Genomic DNA, 18,463 nt, shown 5'->3' with positions numbered 1-18,463 from the left:
CCCTACAATTGTTTACATAATGTTTTTTTTTTGGGATAAGTTTCTTTACATAATGTTTGATAACTAAGTTAAGTTTCATTTAGTTTGATTTGAGAAAATGAAAATAAAAGTAGTTAAAAAAATTATGTGAGAGAATTTTAAAAAAAAGTAATAATTATGTTGTTGAATTGAGAAAAAGTGTTGAATAATTGAGAGATTTTAGTATTAAAAATTAATTGTAATAATAGATAAGAAAAAGTATGGTAAAAATTTTGAAGAAAAAGATTAAAAAAAAGTAATGGTTGTGTTGTTGAATTGAGAAAAAAATAAAGTTAAGTTAATTTAAGTAAAGTTTATTTTCACAGACAAACCCTTAGGGTGTATTTGATTTTGGAGTAAAACTCATTACTCTGCTCTATTTTAACTACATTTATTTTCAATTCAATAACACAATTATTGTTTTTCCTTTTTATTTTTTTATCTTAACTACTATTTAATTCGATTTTTAATACAAAATTCTGTCAACTATTCATTACTTTTTTCACAATTCAACAATACAATTATTACTTTCTCTCAACTATTCATTACTTTTTCTCATAATTCAACAGTACAATCATTATTTTTTAATTTTCTCTCTCCAACTTATTATTACAACCCAATTAAATAAATATATATATATATATATATGCATAGTTGGAATGGAGTTAAGTTAAACTCAACTATGTTTCCAAACAATCCCTTAATCTTTTCCCAATCCCTAATAATTTTACAAAATACAATATATATACATATATATATATATACACACACTACAGCTGCAATATTCTCCTAGTTTTCTGGACGTATAGTCGGGAACGAAATTTTATGCACTAAAAAAAAGAAAGAAGAGAGACGGATGGGCGGCAATGGCAGCATGTAAACATATATGTATGTAGAACAAGAATAACTAATCACGTAGTTCACGCATTAGGCGGTCAATTTTTAATGGTCGGAAAAAGAAATTGTAAAGGAAAGTGATGAATAAAAAATTTCTGTTTCAGTAGGGGTGGAGCTCAAGGAAGAAAAGAATCAGATAAAATTTAAAGAGAGAGAATTACGAAATGTTTACATGCCAGCTCCTAGTACGAAAATGCTTTCGTATTAGCTCCTCCTTACACGAATGGAAAATCTCATTGGAGGAATTTAAATTACACAATATATAAAATATATTTATATACGCAGTAAAAGACGTCCTAAATTTAGTTATATATGTAAGGGATGGTAGAGAGATGACAATCGAAGGAGACACTCCAATCATGAACCACAAACACCATCACGAACCATGAACAAGATCACGAACCACGGACACGATCATGAACAAAGAACACGAACACGATCCATGGACACGATCACGAACCACGAACACAAACCACGATCATGAACAATACTCGAACTTAGGGAAGCCTCAAGGCACGGGTCAACGCTTTCTAAAAAGTAGATTTTCCTCCACATTTAGTTGCTTCGGGTTTTGGCGAAGAACTCTCTGGATACAATGAGGCTCGTGTTTTTCTCGAGAAGCAAAACTCCGAAAAATTCTTACTCTAACCCTCTCAATTTTCTGAAATGTTTCGATTGATGAATAATAACTTTTTGGGAGCTAAAGCCTCTATTTATATGTATTCGATGAGTATGAAAATCGAAAAGCCAGGTCTCTTATTTATTGTGTCTAACGGTCAAGACATGCATAGAGTCACCATGCACTTTCTTGTGTCGCCAACGGGTAGAATCAGGCAAGAAACCGCCACCTAGGGTCGGTCAAACCTGTTGACCAGGTGTTGACCGCGGTCAAACCTTGGTTGACTTTTTTTAAAATAAATAAAATTTTATATTTCATCCACTTTGCATTCGATCTGCAAATTGCACCAAGTAATTTATAAAAAATACAAGCCCATTAAATTTATAATCTAAATTCTTAATAATATATATTGCGGATGATATATCCATATTTGTGTGCTTGCGGCATTGCTTTTTAAAGATACTTTCCTCGAAAGGAGAGGAATTAGATGAGCCGTCATTCAATCCAATTCGTACTAGTGTGACACACTTATTATGCACGGGTGTGTGATCAACAGCCGATTTATTTATAGCTCAATATGTAAATGAAATTATTTTCTACATTTACAATCTTACTATATATATAATTTGTGACATTTATAGGATACTTATATCCAATAAGTTTGATATTTGCGAGTAATATATTAGAACTTGACTCTTTTATATTATTGAAACAGCTCAAACAATTTTACAATTGGTATCGCTCCTTTCCTTTAATTTGTTCATAGTCATAGGAACATTTCAAATATAAGAGGTCAAAAGCGGTTTCAAGAGAAGAAAGGGTGTAGAGTTTACTTTTTCTCCATTCATTTTTTTTTATTTTTATGTTTTTCTAATATTATATAACTAAATAACAAAAATATACATGCAGTCAGAAAATAATTTTACACTCACGACTCCATGTTTGTCTTTTTTCCTCAACTTTTTATATACAAAGTAAGAAATAATATAGAGAAATAATATTAAAAAATAATCAAATGATAAGGAAATTTTTTATAAAAAAATACAAAAAATAAAATAATGAATAATGAGTGCTTTCTTGCTCGCTAAACTCGCTCCTTCCTCTTACTAATGTCCCTTACTTCCTCTCTTGTTTATTTATTTTTTTACCTACTTGTAGATTTATCAAATCATAAATGGAAGAAATTCTTTGTCATTTTTAATTTCTTTTTTAATTTTAACTTTATCCAATAAGACAAAATAATATGAATATATGTTTAGTCTAATAAGACAAATAGCTGATGCAACTTTTTATTTTTATTTTTTGCCTTTTTATAATTGAGTGTAATATAAAATAAAATAAACAAATTATTGATATGGAAAGAATTTGCAAGAATATGAAAAGGAGGCATACTCTCGCCCTCCTTCCTCAGAACTTTAGAACTCATACAATTATTCGATTAGATAGATAGATAGATAGATAGATAGTCAGATAGGTGGAGGGGATAGTTTTATTATGCTCGTGTGTTAATAATTGATTGTTATACCAAACTACTAAAAGTAATTTATGGCATGAATTTACTCGATAATCCGTATGAGTTATATGGAACAGTCTGTTTATTTTACAATGTAATTTGATTAGTAGTTAAATCAAGGTTTAGGTGATTTTTAAAATTTAACATAGTGAGAGACATATTCACTATAGCTATATTCAAGTCCCTCGATGTCGAAACATATAGAACTCCATACAGTATCATTTAATGAATTTAATTGAAGTCTGTAAATTAATCTGAAATTTGTATGATTTACTCCATGGATAAAATTTATTGTAGAGTTACATCACTATAATATTTTATTTTTCTTTTTTGCTTAAAAACAATTCAAAAATCTTCTCTCATATAGACATATTATAGATAGATAGATAGATAGATAGATAGATGCGGATACTCACTAACTGAATGAAGTTTTAGCATAAGGATTAACTAAGAAATGATTACAGGTCCCAATCAAGAATGTGGTGGCGAGTGAGAAATTTCTCCATACGCTCATCGTGTTTTTCTCTCCACCATAAGAGCCCTTGCTCACGGGTTCCATTCCTAGGAGTACACTCTTTTTTTAAAATAATTTTTACATTATTTATAATCCTTTTTTCCTTTATTCTTAACTTTTTTTTCTTTATAAATAAAGCATCACTCTCTTTTTAATTCAAGAAGGCGATGGGTGGAAATCAATTTTGGTATTAGGCTCTATTCACAATTTCATGTAATATGAGCTTTCCTCATTTTTATCTTTACCTAATCACATTTACAATTTCAATATTGATGTCTTTCCAAAAATTAGAGTCTTCCAGCTCAATATCCACCTATATAAGATATCTAAAGCATGAGATATTTAAATATGCATAAATATATATTATTGCATAACATATGAGATATGATTGTTGTCTAATTATAGTTATAATATATAACTTTCTATAAGAAAAAAGGAGCATATAAATTTAATTGAATTGAGATGATAATTTAGATGGTAAAAAACATACATAGCATTATCAACGTGAGTTGGTTCAAACAGTTCGACGCTTGTTCCGCTTATTCTTCACCTATTCAATAACGAAGGGCATATAGGCCAGTCTTCTCAGCAAGGTGGGGATAAAGAAGATGAATTGCAGGCTGGGGTTCTGAGTTCAACAAGACCACGGCTATCAAAGGAAAGAAACTTGATACAATAATTTTGAGGCTGTTATGGATTGCATATGTCTATCATATATGGAGGGAGAGCAATGTACGCATATATCAGAAGAAAGACATCCACGGTGCTAGCTTGGTACAATAAATTATCCAGTCTGCAAAGATGAGAGTTTTGTCCTTGAACAATTTTAAGAGTAAGAAGATTCACTCTTGTGCAACTCTCGGACTTTAGTATGTCCAGAGCTATTTTCTATTTTTCAATGTTAGTACTTGGATATGTAGTGCAGTCTGTGAATATTTTTTGATCAATGATATATCACCACTTATCGGAAAATAAAATATAAAAATATCTAACGGATAAAGGCTGATGATAAAAAAATAATAATAGGACCAAAATTGTAATTTTCCTTAAAAAACCCAAATGTTTGAGGATAAAATAAGGAAAAAAGAAAAAGAAGAAAGAGCAAGAAAAAGGATCCGAGCCCACTCAGGTTGGGGTAGGAGAATATTGCAATTGTAATTACCTGGAAAAATATTCAATGTTACTCATCTGAATAACTAATAAGAAAAAAAGGCACATACGTAAGGGTCTACGAAACGATTGTGAACCATATTTACTACTTTCATATATTTTTATTAAATATTGTTTAGTCAAATGGCTGAATAATATTACTACATATTTGCTCCAACTTCCTCGCTGTAACTACATTTGCTCCAACTACCTTGCTATAACTATATTTTTTTTTCTTTTACACGTGAACCTTCGAGATTTATTCATAACATGAAAAGAATATATAATAATATATTCAAGAAATCAAAGATTACAAGATCAGAATAATCATGCCTATGAGGCATGCCACATAGGAAAATTTTAAGGCTAAACACCAAGCAATATAGTCACAAAAACAATGTAGCAGCAATTCAAAGTTCCAATCAATACCCTCTGCCGTCACGCATAGATCCGACAAAACCAGGAAAGGATTCTCAAGCAATAATGCCATGTAGAACTTGGCCATATGATACCAATGTTCTGAGGAGATATCAACAACAAAGCAAAGTAGAAAGGACTTTGATATATTATTTGTTTATATTACGATATATTATTTATTTATTTATTTCTAATAAGAAAAAGGAGCCAAAGAAAAAGGGTACAGAAAGAAAGAGAGGAGCTTTAACAAAACTCTACGGCTTATCTGTAGATTCATGATGCCTTGCAGTAGCAGCAGCAGCAACCGCAGGGCACATGCAGAGCAGGACAAATTGGGGAAATATACCCCCCATTTTTAACATTTTATAATGTATGTAATATATATTTTTCCCCTCTTTTCCCCATTTCTCCCGCTCTGTATGACCCAGGGTTAAGTTCCTTTCTTTCTTTTTTTTCCCTTTCCCCCTGATTTTACATGATAGAGCAGGCGTTGGGGTTCTCATCACTGAAGAGCTGAGGTGGGTAAGCAGCAGCAATGGCAGCAGGGTGTTGGTGGTGGTGGTACTGGCCATAAGAAGACGACGCCGATGAAGAAGAGTAGATGTCCATAGCGTACTTTGGGGGGTAAAACGCAGGGTAGTAGTAGTAGTACTCATTCTTCTTCAGCTCCACAACCTCATTATTATTAGCACCACCTTCTTCCATGGCTCCTTCTGATGATGCTTTATTATTATTATTATTATTATTACCATTATTATCTGCAGCTGCGGCTGCTGCTTCACTACCACCTTCTTTGCTTTCTTCCTGATGGGCCTTCTTCTTATTATTCTGATCACCACCACCTTCCTCTGCTTTCTTGTTTTCTTCCTTACCATCATCATCGTCATCCTTGGGCTTGTCACCTCCCTGATATTTCTTCTGATCTGGCGGTTCCTGTTTCACCACCACCGCGTGCTTCCCCGTCCTCTTGTACACGTAGTCCACCAGCTTCTGCACTTCGAACACCCCTTTCACCGCAACCTCCGAGCTCTTCAGATCCGCCTCCGCCGACTCCACATCTGAACGAATGAATTAATTGAACATTCATACAATTGGCTACTTTACTGACTCAGTTAAGTTACGGAGGCTTTGCTTGCATTGCATTTTGCATACATATTAGCCGCCTAATATTCTAATGGAATAATCTTTTTATTTATCCATCAAAAACATGAGCGTTTGTGGACATTTTTTTTAAAAATTAATTAGTTTAATTTCTGAAAAGGAAAACGATCGGAAACTGGAAAAAAGGAAGAAGAATCACAGATCCATGACATCACAGAGGAGAGGGAGATGCAAAATTTCATCAGTCAGATTCCCCTTTGGCTTTACTTTTCCAGGGCGGGCCGGATCATCATCATCATCATAATAATAATAATAATAATAATAATAATAATGGACAAATAAGATTAAGAGGGGCCCGGGGCCAGAGGGGAAGGGAAAAGCCTTTGCCTTGAAAACGCGAAACAGAACTAAAAAGCGTATGTTAGAGTACTGTAGAGAAGTCCAAACCGCATGAACAAACTGAAACTCTTTATTATTATTATTATTATTTTTTTTTCCTACTCCTCAAATTAAAATAAAATAAAGATTAATAAAGGAAGGTAGGAGAGACAGATTGGGGAGGGAGGGACCTTTCATCCTGAGGATGCGCTTCTTGATTTCCTGAGAGCAGGCCTCGCAATGCATGTGGACCTTCAGCACCACCATTATCACTTGCGGCTGCAGTGCAGGGGACGAACGAATGATCGGAACGAACCAACGAAGCTCATCGTCAGATGCTTTGCTGAGCTGACTATATGATATATCTATATGTGTGTGTGTGTGTGTGTGACGGTATGAATGCTAATTTAATTTAATTTATAATTAAGAAAAAACATACGATAGAGAGAGATCAAGATCGAGATTCGAGTACCTTATCATCCTTGTTGTCGTCAGGCTTGGAGTTGGGGGGCTCCTTCTCCTCCTGCTTCGGTGGCTCCTCTGGCTGCGGCTTCGGGATGGGGGAGAGGAGCTCAACCTGCCGGTGGCTCTTCTTCTGGACTCTATCCAGCACCTTCAAAGGATCCGCCTTTTCTCCCTTCACCACCACCTTATGACTCTTACAGTCCGTTATCACATCCTCCACCCCTATCAATGAATGAATGGATGAATGAAATGTATAAAAATAAATATCACAATCAGTCAGTCAGTCATTCATCCATTCATGATCATTAACTAACAATATATATAATATATATGTATGGCAGGATCAAGCGATCGATAATCCATCCAATAGGAGGGGGAAATGGAATGGTCGTCGAGGTGGTACCAGCGAAACCTTTGAGGCACCGGCGGACCTTGCGGGCACATCCCTCACAATGCATGTACACTTTCAAGACTATCTCTTGGGGCTGGGGCGGGGGCGGAGGAGCAGCAGCAGCAGCTTGCTCCTTGGCATCTTTAGCAGCATCTTTTATCTCTTCCTTTTTCTGATCTTCTTCCGCCTGATTCTGATTCTTCTCGACGGGGGGCTTCTTCTCTTCCTGATCTTTCATCTTATTATTATTATTATTATTGTTATTCCCTTCGCCTCCTTTGGCTTCTTCCACTGGGGCAGCTGCGCCTTGTTTCTTCTCCTCTGCTTTCTTTTCTTCCTATTTAAAGAAGTAGAGGGGGAGGGGGACTCAAAAAAGATTGCAAATGAAAATGAAAACACAACGCAATGCAACGCCCACAATCAGAAATCTGTGGTGAGAGAGATCAGATCAGAAGAGGGACCTCTCCCATGGGTAGGTGTTGTACTCCTGAGTTGATGTTGAGCAAGAGGGAGGAAGCGAGGGAGGGAGGGAGGGAGGGAGCTTAGGCTTAGCTACAAAGAAAGAGAAAAGAGTGTTTATTGTGGGCGATGGGGAGAAGGAGGAGGAGGAGAGATAATAAGCTCTGGACTGGAACTGGAACTGGAACTTGGAACTGGATGCGGAGGCGGAGGCGGAGGCGGTTTATTAATTTTCTTTTTTCTTAATTCTTTTCCTGGTTCACTTTCTTCCTTATATTAAATATTATTATATATAATTATTATTTTTAATTTATCTGTTTAGTAATCGAATAATAAAGTTCCAGTTAAGAGTTAGCTACCGAAAATTTCTCAGGACCATCGGATCATTCATAGATCTTCTTCATCTATAAGCCGCAGAAACACACACGTACTACCCACATGCATGCATACACTTACATATATATCATCCATCCCAATCCCAAACCCACCCTACCCCCATCATCCATCCATGCATCATCCTCGTCCAACACATTGCATTACTACGTCTACGTGGCATTATATTGCAAAGTATCATTCTGGTGTTATATAGTTGTTGCATTGCATACCCCTATACCATATATAAGGCCTTGGAGGTTTCTAGCTGGGGATTTCACTTTGCCCATTTGTAGTCGTCTAGTGTTGGTCTACCCAATCCAATCCTATGTACAATAAGCTAGATCCCTATACATCTATCGACGCCGACGGACAAACAAACTGAAGAGAGCAATATTATCAGATGCCGCTGAAATTGAATTTTATTATCATTCACTACACGCGCCTCACGCCCCTAAAACTAACAATTAAATTAATTAATTAATTAGTTAACATTTCAAGTACTAAACCAAACCTCTAAGTTGGGATTTGAAGTTCCCAGACCCAAAGTTATATTATATTATATTATTTTATATATATATATATATATATGTTATATTCCCATTCACGACACCATCGTGTAAGACCAGACCTAAGACCCAAATGGGGAAATAAATAAATAAGTGTAAGACCAGCCCAAACCCACAGATTCTACAGTCAAACGGTACAACAATTTAACATTTTATTAATACGTAGACTAGAAGACTATTTTATAATGGATGAATCAATGATGAATCCTATGTAGAGTAAATAAATTAACTAGCAAACTACAATACTAACCACATAATCAAAGCAAATGTTGGGGTAGATTATTGAACGGTTCCGGTTTGGGAGGTAGAAAAAGCAAAAAAAAAAAAAGAGTTTGTATACATTATAAATAAATTAAGTGGTAATAAGTGCTATTTTTTTTCTTTTTTCAATTTAATTAGGATGGAATAGTTTCGGATGGAAGGAGGATGCAACGGCTAACTTTCTCGATTATTAGGGTATGTATATATATATATATATATATATGCACGTTAAATTTGGCAGGGAAAAATATAACCGTCATAATTATTAAATATTTATTTATTTTTAGAATTAAAGAATGAGCGAGGCACAGCACATAATATGTGAATATTGATCCCATCCCAAGCTCCAACCGATGGCACGAGTAGCACGCATGATCCTTCCCTTTTCTACTTGAAATCGAAACAATAAATAATAAATAAGTGAATGCTACATTACCAAAGTATATTGCTCTTTTTAGGCATGCAAGATTAGAATTCGAGTTTTATAAATGAAAAAAATTAACGTATCAAATTCAGTTTCAACAGCTGGTCCATTGAATTCCTAAGCTATCAGGTAGTATATACACTTCAAAAAGAAAAAAATTTGCATTCCCCCATTTGGGATACTCTTCACATACATACATATATAGATATATGAGTCAAATTGCTTGTGCACGACAATTAAATGCTTTCATTTCCCCAGATTTTCCTGCATTTACTAAGGATTCCATTTGCTGTGTTTAAACTAATTAATTAATTCCTACATATGTACCTTTTTCTTTATTGTGTACAAAAAATTCTCTATGCGTCTGTCCCACTTATCTTTCTCCTGTGTGGGGTTTGTTAGGAAGAGAGTGACTGTCCAAATATAAAATGATTATTGTCATATGTTCAAGAAAACAAATTAATGTTTGAATGCTTTTGACGAGGGGTCCCCATCATCGTATCAACAAACTAAAATTGTAGTTTGTTAAAATATAAAGGTCGTCTAGGTCATGATTATTTATTAATGTCCACGATATATGTATATCCCATATCCCATATGATCGAATCCTACCACAACTACCAAGACCAAGCCATAGTGACTACGTGTGTTTGCTCGAACTTAACTAAATATTATCAGAAGATGTTTCACGTCCCTTTTTGAGTCCGAAAGGGACTTTTATCTCATTGTCTATATGTGTGTGTGTATAAATATTTTTTTTGGTGTGGTGGTGGCTGAAAATCAATGTCATGTAAGGGTTATTATTTCTTCCCAAAAATGGGGTGTAGATTTTGAAAGGGTTGGCTTCTTACCACTTGGAAGCATTCAAATTTGTATATATAGGTATATAAATAGATGCTTTTCTTTCTTTTCCTCTGTCTGTGCACGTACACATAACACCGCACCAATACCTAAAGTAATAGAATGACCAAAGAGAGAACGTGCCAGCCATTCATTAAATTGCTCAACTCTCACGATTTTTGGCGACAATTAATTCATTAATTTGTAATTAGTAGCTAATTAGCTCAGCGTGAACTCATTGTAATTTGTGCGGGAAGGGGAACGGGCACCAATAGTAAATTGATGGCAATTGGCAATAGCTAGCTAAGCTCTCTCTCTGATGCTTTCTCTCAAGTAAGAAAAGGTCGACATGGTTTGTGGGGTGACGTGGCGACATGACCCTGACCATTTGATTTTGTGTTGAGTCGTTTGTTTAATCATCAAACCCTGAGAGATTATACTCGAAGAAAATACACAATTAATTATATATAGTACAGGATCGGATAGGATAGGATAGATAGATGGATGTGTTTGTCACGTATACATACATGTGGCCGATTACGCATACATCGTTCGTATTCATCTATTATAACTAATTATATGATCTAAGCATTCTATCTCGTGCGTCGCACGACTTCATTGTCATATACATTTTATTATTTCTAAGTGAATTATTGATTACATTTTAACAACAACATTTCTTATTACTAAAAATAAATGATTAATTTTAAACTCAAATTAATCATTTATTCATATTTTTACAAACCAAACTTGCTTTTAAGTCATTTAATTAATAAATTATTATGTTGATAATTTGAAAAATATTAATCTAAATTTGTTAAACTTATGAAATTATGCATTGTCATTTATATAAAAAAATTTAGCTAAATTATATAGGTGTGTATATTAATCTACAAATTAGATTGAATTCTATCTAAAAAAAATTCTACATTTATTAGTTCTTAATATTAATTTTTTTACATTATGTTAGTTTGAAAATTTAAAATTATCATATTTATGATATTATGCATTGTCATTTGTATTTAAAATATTAGATTAATTTCATATATATTAATCTATATATTGGATTCGATTCTATATAAAAAGTGGTTTTGCATTTATTATCACTTCTTGATTAACAATTTTCTAGATTATATTAGTTTCCAGGAGTTTGCTCTTATATACATTAAATAGTGTGTTCTACCATATGTCAAATTTTAAAGATTTTTTTCACATTGTATAAAACCAATATAAGCTCTTAGATCCTCCCTCATTTAATATGAATCGTCTATTTTACATAATTTTTTTAAGTATTTTCATTATTTACTTTTTTATTTTCATCTCACAAACTTTTAATAGTATTATAAATTAGCCCTCATGGATTGCCTTGGGTATATGTAGATAGTGAGGGGAGTTCAAGGCCTAGCTCTATATGGAGAAGCGTTCTTAATCAAAAGGATTGAAACTGAAGTTGGTTCTGAGGGGGGAACCTTTCCCTTCTGGCCATTGAAAGCATTCCAATTGCAGCTTCTTCTTAGGATTCGTTCAAAAGAGCATTTCCCTAATCTAATGCCATGCCCTGAGTCCTAATCTCCTAATGCGCATACTCCAGCAGCTAAATTGACGGCATTGCTTATTTTATTCCCTCAAGCCTTCAAAGATCGGATTCTTCCTCTCCGATTCCTTCACTTAGAGTAGTGGATCCAGTGAAAGCCGAAGACGTTGAAGAAGGTATATAAGCGGCGAAAACTACTTCATCCAATAGCGGTACCATTCACAGCGGAACAAGAAGAATCACAGTCGACTCAGCTTGAGCTATCGAGTCAATAGCTGCCTTTAGATCTGGGAGTTGTAGGGCAGCAGCTAAGAAACACTAAAAGGACACTCCTCAACCCTCATCGAAGTGGAGGACCTCTCTACCGCCTCTGTCTATCTCCTGTCAAGTATGCTCCCCGCAGATAGACTACGCGCAGCGGTAGCACTTTTCGAAAGATAGAATATCACCACATGAACATATAAGAATATAAATAAACTCCCGAGGGATCGACCACTATTTAGAGTAGTGATTGGCGGAGAACTGTTGTTCATTGGAGCGCCGGAGTGCAGCGGTTGTTCCCATTATTGAAGTCAGAGTGTGGGATTGAGCCTTCCGAATGATAAAGACAAAAAAGTGCTTAGTTTCGTTAGAAAAACCAACGCAAATACCATATTGACTTTCTCTCGCCCCACTTCTAAAGATAGATAGAAAAGGTTCGAGAGAATGACTTTATGAAATTCACTCCTTAGTAAATACGAGACTCTTTCTTGCCACATATATTCTACTCGGAGTTGTTTTACGATCAATTTCGACTCTCTTGTAAGTTTTTCAATTGGGTCTGATAAGGGTTCATGAATTACAAATAGGTTCATGAAGTGATTAAGAAGTCAGGGATCCCAACTTATTCTCAAACTTGGTAGCTCGGTTGATTGGCACAGATGTGAGTTCATCTTGCATACAAATTCTCGGGGTTCCATGTCCTGCATCCACCACTTCGAACGCACGGGTGCCACCAATTGTTACATCTGGATGGGCACAAATCCACGCCCACGACACTGGTAGATGGGTTCACTGGCCTCTGTTGGCTACCTCATATATAAAGTCATAGCAGGTGCGTCCAGGCTACCGGCCCAGCCACTAAACGATACGCATCCACGATTCCTAGTTGCGCATTGACTTGTGGTAATAATGGCTCAATCGCGCAATAGAAGCCTCCACAATCCTGATCAAGTAATGGCATCAGTTGTTGAACGGTGAGGTTTATGACTTCTTATTAATTCATGAGCCTATTTGTAATACAGGAAAGCCTTATCCGTCTCAATTGACGAAAAGAATTGTGAATAAAAATCACATTTTATATAACAAATGGACTAGATCGTGATTTTTCAAAGGTGTTTTTGAAATTTAAAATTTCTAAAAATAAACGGTCCAAATTAAATTGAATGGAATATAAGGGCTTAAATTAGTTATGTATAGCGTGGGAAAAATATGCACTAAAAAGGTAACCTCTGCTATATATATATATATATAGAGAGTATAGATATATAAATTCAATAATAAAAATATGATTTTTGCAATTATATGAATGATGAAAACAGATAAATTCTTTTTTGTATTTTTTCAAATTTTAAATTAATATAAGAAATTTTTACAAAAATTATTAATAGATGATGCGAATTGATAATTTTAAGCCCATTAACCATAACCTTATTAAATAATTGTGGGAGTCAATTTTACTTTTATATATATATATATATATATATTTAAATTAATTGGGATCCATTGAATTTTCGGATACCAGCGTATACACCAAAAAAAAATAACGATGATGTAATTTTATAAAAGTAATTAATTATGATAAGCAGCTGGGGTGGTCTCTCTGTCTTCTTTTTCTTCATCCCTCCAACAGGGCGGACGATCATTAGATTTTTTAATACGATAAAATGAACAATGCATGGGAGCGAAAACGAGATATTCATAAGACCTGTGAGTGACTCTACAAAATTAATCTCGTCAAATACAACATGGTGGGAATAAATTGACGCATTTTTTTAATACTGTCCACAATTGTGTCTTAAAAGGTAATTTTGTTAAATATAGCATGATTTATTTATTTGTTTACTAAGAAAATCAAACATAATCAACTCAATCTAATTAGTATCACTTAAAAATTTAATTATGGAGCTTAATTAATTATCTGAAAAAGCGTCATCAACTTTTGGCACCAGGATAAGCCTAACGGAAAGACTAATATATATATTTTTTTCTTTCCTTCTTTTAGCAAACATGATATGATGATAAGATTGAAGCATAAACTAATAATTGATTGGATAAAATAATTGAGAAAAATACTCATCATTATATCGTGTTACGATATGCTATGAATGTGTACGTTAATTAAATTGGCATATGCAAACATTTCCCCACACACGCACATATATATTACACTAGACTGAGGGAGATAACTAAACAAATCTAGCTAGCTGCGGACTAGAACAGTGAATGCTTGCATTGCAACCATATACACTATTTCAATTACCAGGCAACCTCACGAGTTGCCGAAATTATTATGTGTCTAGGAAATGTGGAACAAGGTAGCTTAGCTAACTATATATGCCAAAACATTTTTGAATTTCGTCTTTTAGTAATTTTCTTCCCAAATAATATGCAAGATTGTTTAATTCATCCTTGCTCGAGCCTCGAACGCTTCAGAAGTTCAGAGACAGACAGATATGAAGACCAAATTAAATTAACTTCCAATGGCTGTGGCTGGATCATCAAGGCCCAAAATGCTTCTCTCTCTACAAGAATAAGGATGGAATGGAAACGTGAGATATGGAAATTTTAATTTCTTTAATTGCCATGCATGTGTCGGTTTCTCTCGATCGGACCAAATAAACCCATGGATCGGCTATACGCACGCAAACGCAAGTGAAGCCAACCGGTGATTATAAAAGTACCTACTAATGTTTCCAATTATTAATGAGGGATTTGGTTTCAGAGTTAAAGTAATTTTGATTTTGATTGTGGAAAAGGACAAATGTTGTATAGTGTGTTGAGTTAAAGTTAAAGTTGACTTAGAAAATGTGTATTTTTGTTATGTAGTGGGTTGAGTTAAAGTTAAAGTTAAAGTTTTTGTGATTTTAATCTTAAAAACAAACGGTCGTTAATTTCTTGCTTTAGTTAGTCTATAGCTAGTCGTTTCTCTATATATCTGCATATATATATATATATATATATAATGTTTTATATACTTCCTGATGGATTGACACGCCTGCATGCAAGTGAAGCCAACCGGCCAATGATGACATGTCGTCATATATACACAATTCCTGCATTAACTTGAGGTCGCCCGAGCAAAGTTGCGGGGCCCCCATTCGTATCAAATCACCAGTTCATCACGTATAAACAGAACTTGAGGCCACCTGGCATAGTTGGGGGGGCCCATTCGTGTCAATCACCAGTTCATCACGTTCAAATAAACGCATTTATGTTTTATATACGTGTATGTATGTATATATATATATATATATATTAGTGCGCATGCAGATGATAATTAGTTAAGCTCTCGGAAAAATCTGGACTTGCTCCACTGGACATTAATTGTTATTACGGTTTACCAGTTCTAGAATATCCTGTATATCATGTATTTATGTATATTATCTACACTTTAGGATAGTATCTTATCTTTCCTAGTTAGTTAGCTAGATTTGTGGGATATTTCTTTTATATTGATGTATACTGGTCGATATAAGGTGGCTCAGATCTATCAATACGATTGACTATTGTCCATTCATTCAATCATCTCTCTTCCCCGATTGCCTCTGTCTCTCATCATCCTCTCTTCTTGACGGATTGAATCATTCGATTGTTCACCATATTTGGAAGCAGCGGCCATTTCCCTCCTGGCAATCAGCTTCCCCTGATCCCTTCCGGCGATCAGCTCCCACCGGCTCAACTTCCGTCTGCGGCAGCTCAAGTTCCTGTTAAATTTGGCATCTCCTTATACCGTGACCTCAGCTGATGGCACGGGACTCCAATCAACTGGCTGCAAGTTAAATGGAGAAAATTATTTAATTTAGTCACGTCTAATGAGGATGACGCTCCTTGCTAAGAACAAGATGGGCTTCGTCGATGGGACCATTCCCCACCAGAAGGAGATCCGAACAAGCCTTTGTGGCTCATGGTCAACTCGTTGGCAGCCACATGGTTGGCTAATTCGTTGGAGAAAAACCTTCAACCTAGTGTAGCGTGCATCGAGAATGCGAAGACCATTTGGGACGACCTCAGGCACCAGTTTTCTCATGGGAATGTGACTCGCATCTATCAGACTAGGAGCGAGATATATTCGTTAAGTGAGGAGGGCAGATCTGTATCGGAGTACTATTCATTACTCAAAGGGCTTTGGGACGAGAGAGATAACCTTCTCGAGGCGACCACATGTGTGTTTGCGGCTTTGGCACGACGAGGGCAGCACAATGACAGAGAGAAGGCTCATGAATTATTAATGGGGCTGAATTCGGATTTCTCCACGGTTCGGTCTTAGTCTTGAACCTTTTCCTTCGCTTAATCGGATTTTGTATATGGTTTCTCAAGATGAAAGGCAGAAAAGTGTAGCTCATAATCAGGGGACAGCGTATTTAGCAAAGGAATCGACTGAAGCCAAGCCCATTTATCGGCAGAACAGTTGTTCCCTTCCTCATTGCGATTGTTGCGATAGAATTGGACACACAAAGAAGCACGTGTTACAAATTACATGGAAGACCACCTGCTGCTTCATCTGACAATCAGAAGCAGGTTGCTTGGGAGAATCGTTCAAATGGTGGGCACAAGGCTGGGACGACAGAACAGAGGCGGAAGGAAGCAGAGAACCCATTGGAGTGACCAGGCTCATCTCGCGGCTCAAAACATGAGCCCAGTCCAGACCGTTTCAGGTCCTTTGGGCCAGACTGCTGCCTTGCCCTTTTTCGAAGCCCAGATCCAGCAAATTCATCGTCTCTCGATGTCTGGACTCGACGACGAAGCTAAAACTCAGACCGGTAATATTCTCAATTTTGTAAATTGCGAGAGCGACTGGATCGTTGATCCTGGTGCTTCTAGGCATATGACGGGCTGCTATAAGCCTAGAACTATTTGATGAATTCGTCCCCTAAAATTGGAATTCGCTGGTTTATATACCGAATAGGAAATCAGCCAATGCAAGCCGAGTTGGGACAGCATGCCTAGGCGGATTTTTCATCTTGTCCGAAGTATTATTTATTCCGGAATTTCACTGCATTTTAATTTATGTCTCGCAATTACCTAATGAGATGAATTGTCATGTGATATTCACTTTCGATTTATATGTCATACAAGACCGCGTGTCGAGGAGAATGATTGGAATCGATGAGCTTCAAGGGGGGTCTACCATTTACATTGTGTAACATCATGAAGTTTGAATCAAGCTACAGTCAGTGTGACAAAATATGTGTGGCACAAGAGACTCCGTTTATTCGTAGGAAGAATTTTCAATAAGGATTGTGAGGTTTGTCATAAGGCCAAAAAAATTAGGTCTCATTTTCCAAACAGTATGAATAAAGCGAGTTTTCTATTTCAGTTTGTGCATGTGAATAAATGGGGACCTTATCGAACTCAATCACGTTATAGGCATAGTTACTTTCTAACCATTACGTGAGAAATCAGAGGCTCGTCAACATCTAATAAGCTTATGCAATCTTATTCATAATCAGTTTGATCGAATCGTGAAAATTGTTCGTATCGACAATGGATCAGAATTTTCATCCAGAAGTATGCAGGAGTTTTTTTGTGCAATACGATATCATACATCAAACTTCCTATGTTGACACACCTCGGCAAAATGGACGTGTCGAGAGAAAGCGCAGACATATACTAAATGTCACCCGAGCCTTGCTCATCGGAGGTTCGCTTCCAATTACATTTTGGGGGGACTGTTTATTGACGGCAACCTACTTTATTAATCTCACTCCAATGCGAGTACTCGGAGGAAAGAGCCCTTATGAAGTAATGTTTGGAAAACCATCGAAGTACTCGCATTTAAGGGTCGTTAGGTCTCTATGCTATGCGCAGATTTGACCTCAATCGAAGGACAAGTTTCAAGAACGAGCTCGCATATCCCTATGGCAAAAAGGGATGGCAAGTTTATGATATTCAATAGCAGAGAATTTTCACTTCATGGGACGTGAAATATTATGAAGACATCTTTCCTTTGACACGGGCCACCAGACTAGAGAATCTAGGTAGAGATCAATCGGGCACTCCGTTATTTATACTGCCTGATGGTTACGGGGAGCATGATCAGGCTTTTATTTAATTTGGGCCACAGATCAACCTAACGAACAGTGTAGCGGACTCCAGCCCAGTGGACTCTAGCCCGACTGTTTGCCCACCTAATGTTCGCGAACCAATTTCGCCCAGCTCAGCTCGCGACCCGATTCGTGACTAGAACTCCATTTCTATTTAGTCAAGTTCTCCTCCCCATGGCCTCCGATGCTCGGACAGACTTTGTGGTCCTCCCATGTATCTTAAAGATTTTGTTTGTC

General features: G+C 35.9%; 1 protein-coding gene across 1 annotated transcript; it reads right to left on the bottom strand.

Moving 5' to 3' along the window:
• Positions 1-5,238: 5,238 nt before the first annotated feature.
• LOC116189546 (heavy metal-associated isoprenylated plant protein 7-like) lies at positions 5,239-8,126 on the bottom strand. The gene is made up of 5 exons (XM_031519258.1): positions 7,924-8,126; positions 7,475-7,799; positions 7,079-7,293; positions 6,798-6,885; positions 5,239-6,185 (listed from the first exon to the last, which is right to left on the bottom strand). Exons 1-5 carry the CDS (start codon positions 7,930-7,932, stop codon positions 5,599-5,601), a joined length of 1,224 nt encoding a protein of 407 aa, XP_031375118.1. The 5' UTR covers positions 7,933-8,126; the 3' UTR covers positions 5,239-5,598.
• Between the last annotated feature and the right edge of the window lie 10,337 nt (positions 8,127-18,463).

This window comes from Punica granatum, chromosome 8 (assembly GCF_007655135.1).
Source record: "Punica granatum isolate Tunisia-2019 chromosome 8, ASM765513v2, whole genome shotgun sequence".
Classification (NCBI taxonomy): Eukaryota; Viridiplantae; Streptophyta; class Magnoliopsida; order Myrtales; family Lythraceae; genus Punica; species Punica granatum.
Note: the sequence above shows the minus strand (reverse complement) of the source record. Positions and strands in the feature narration are given on the sequence as shown.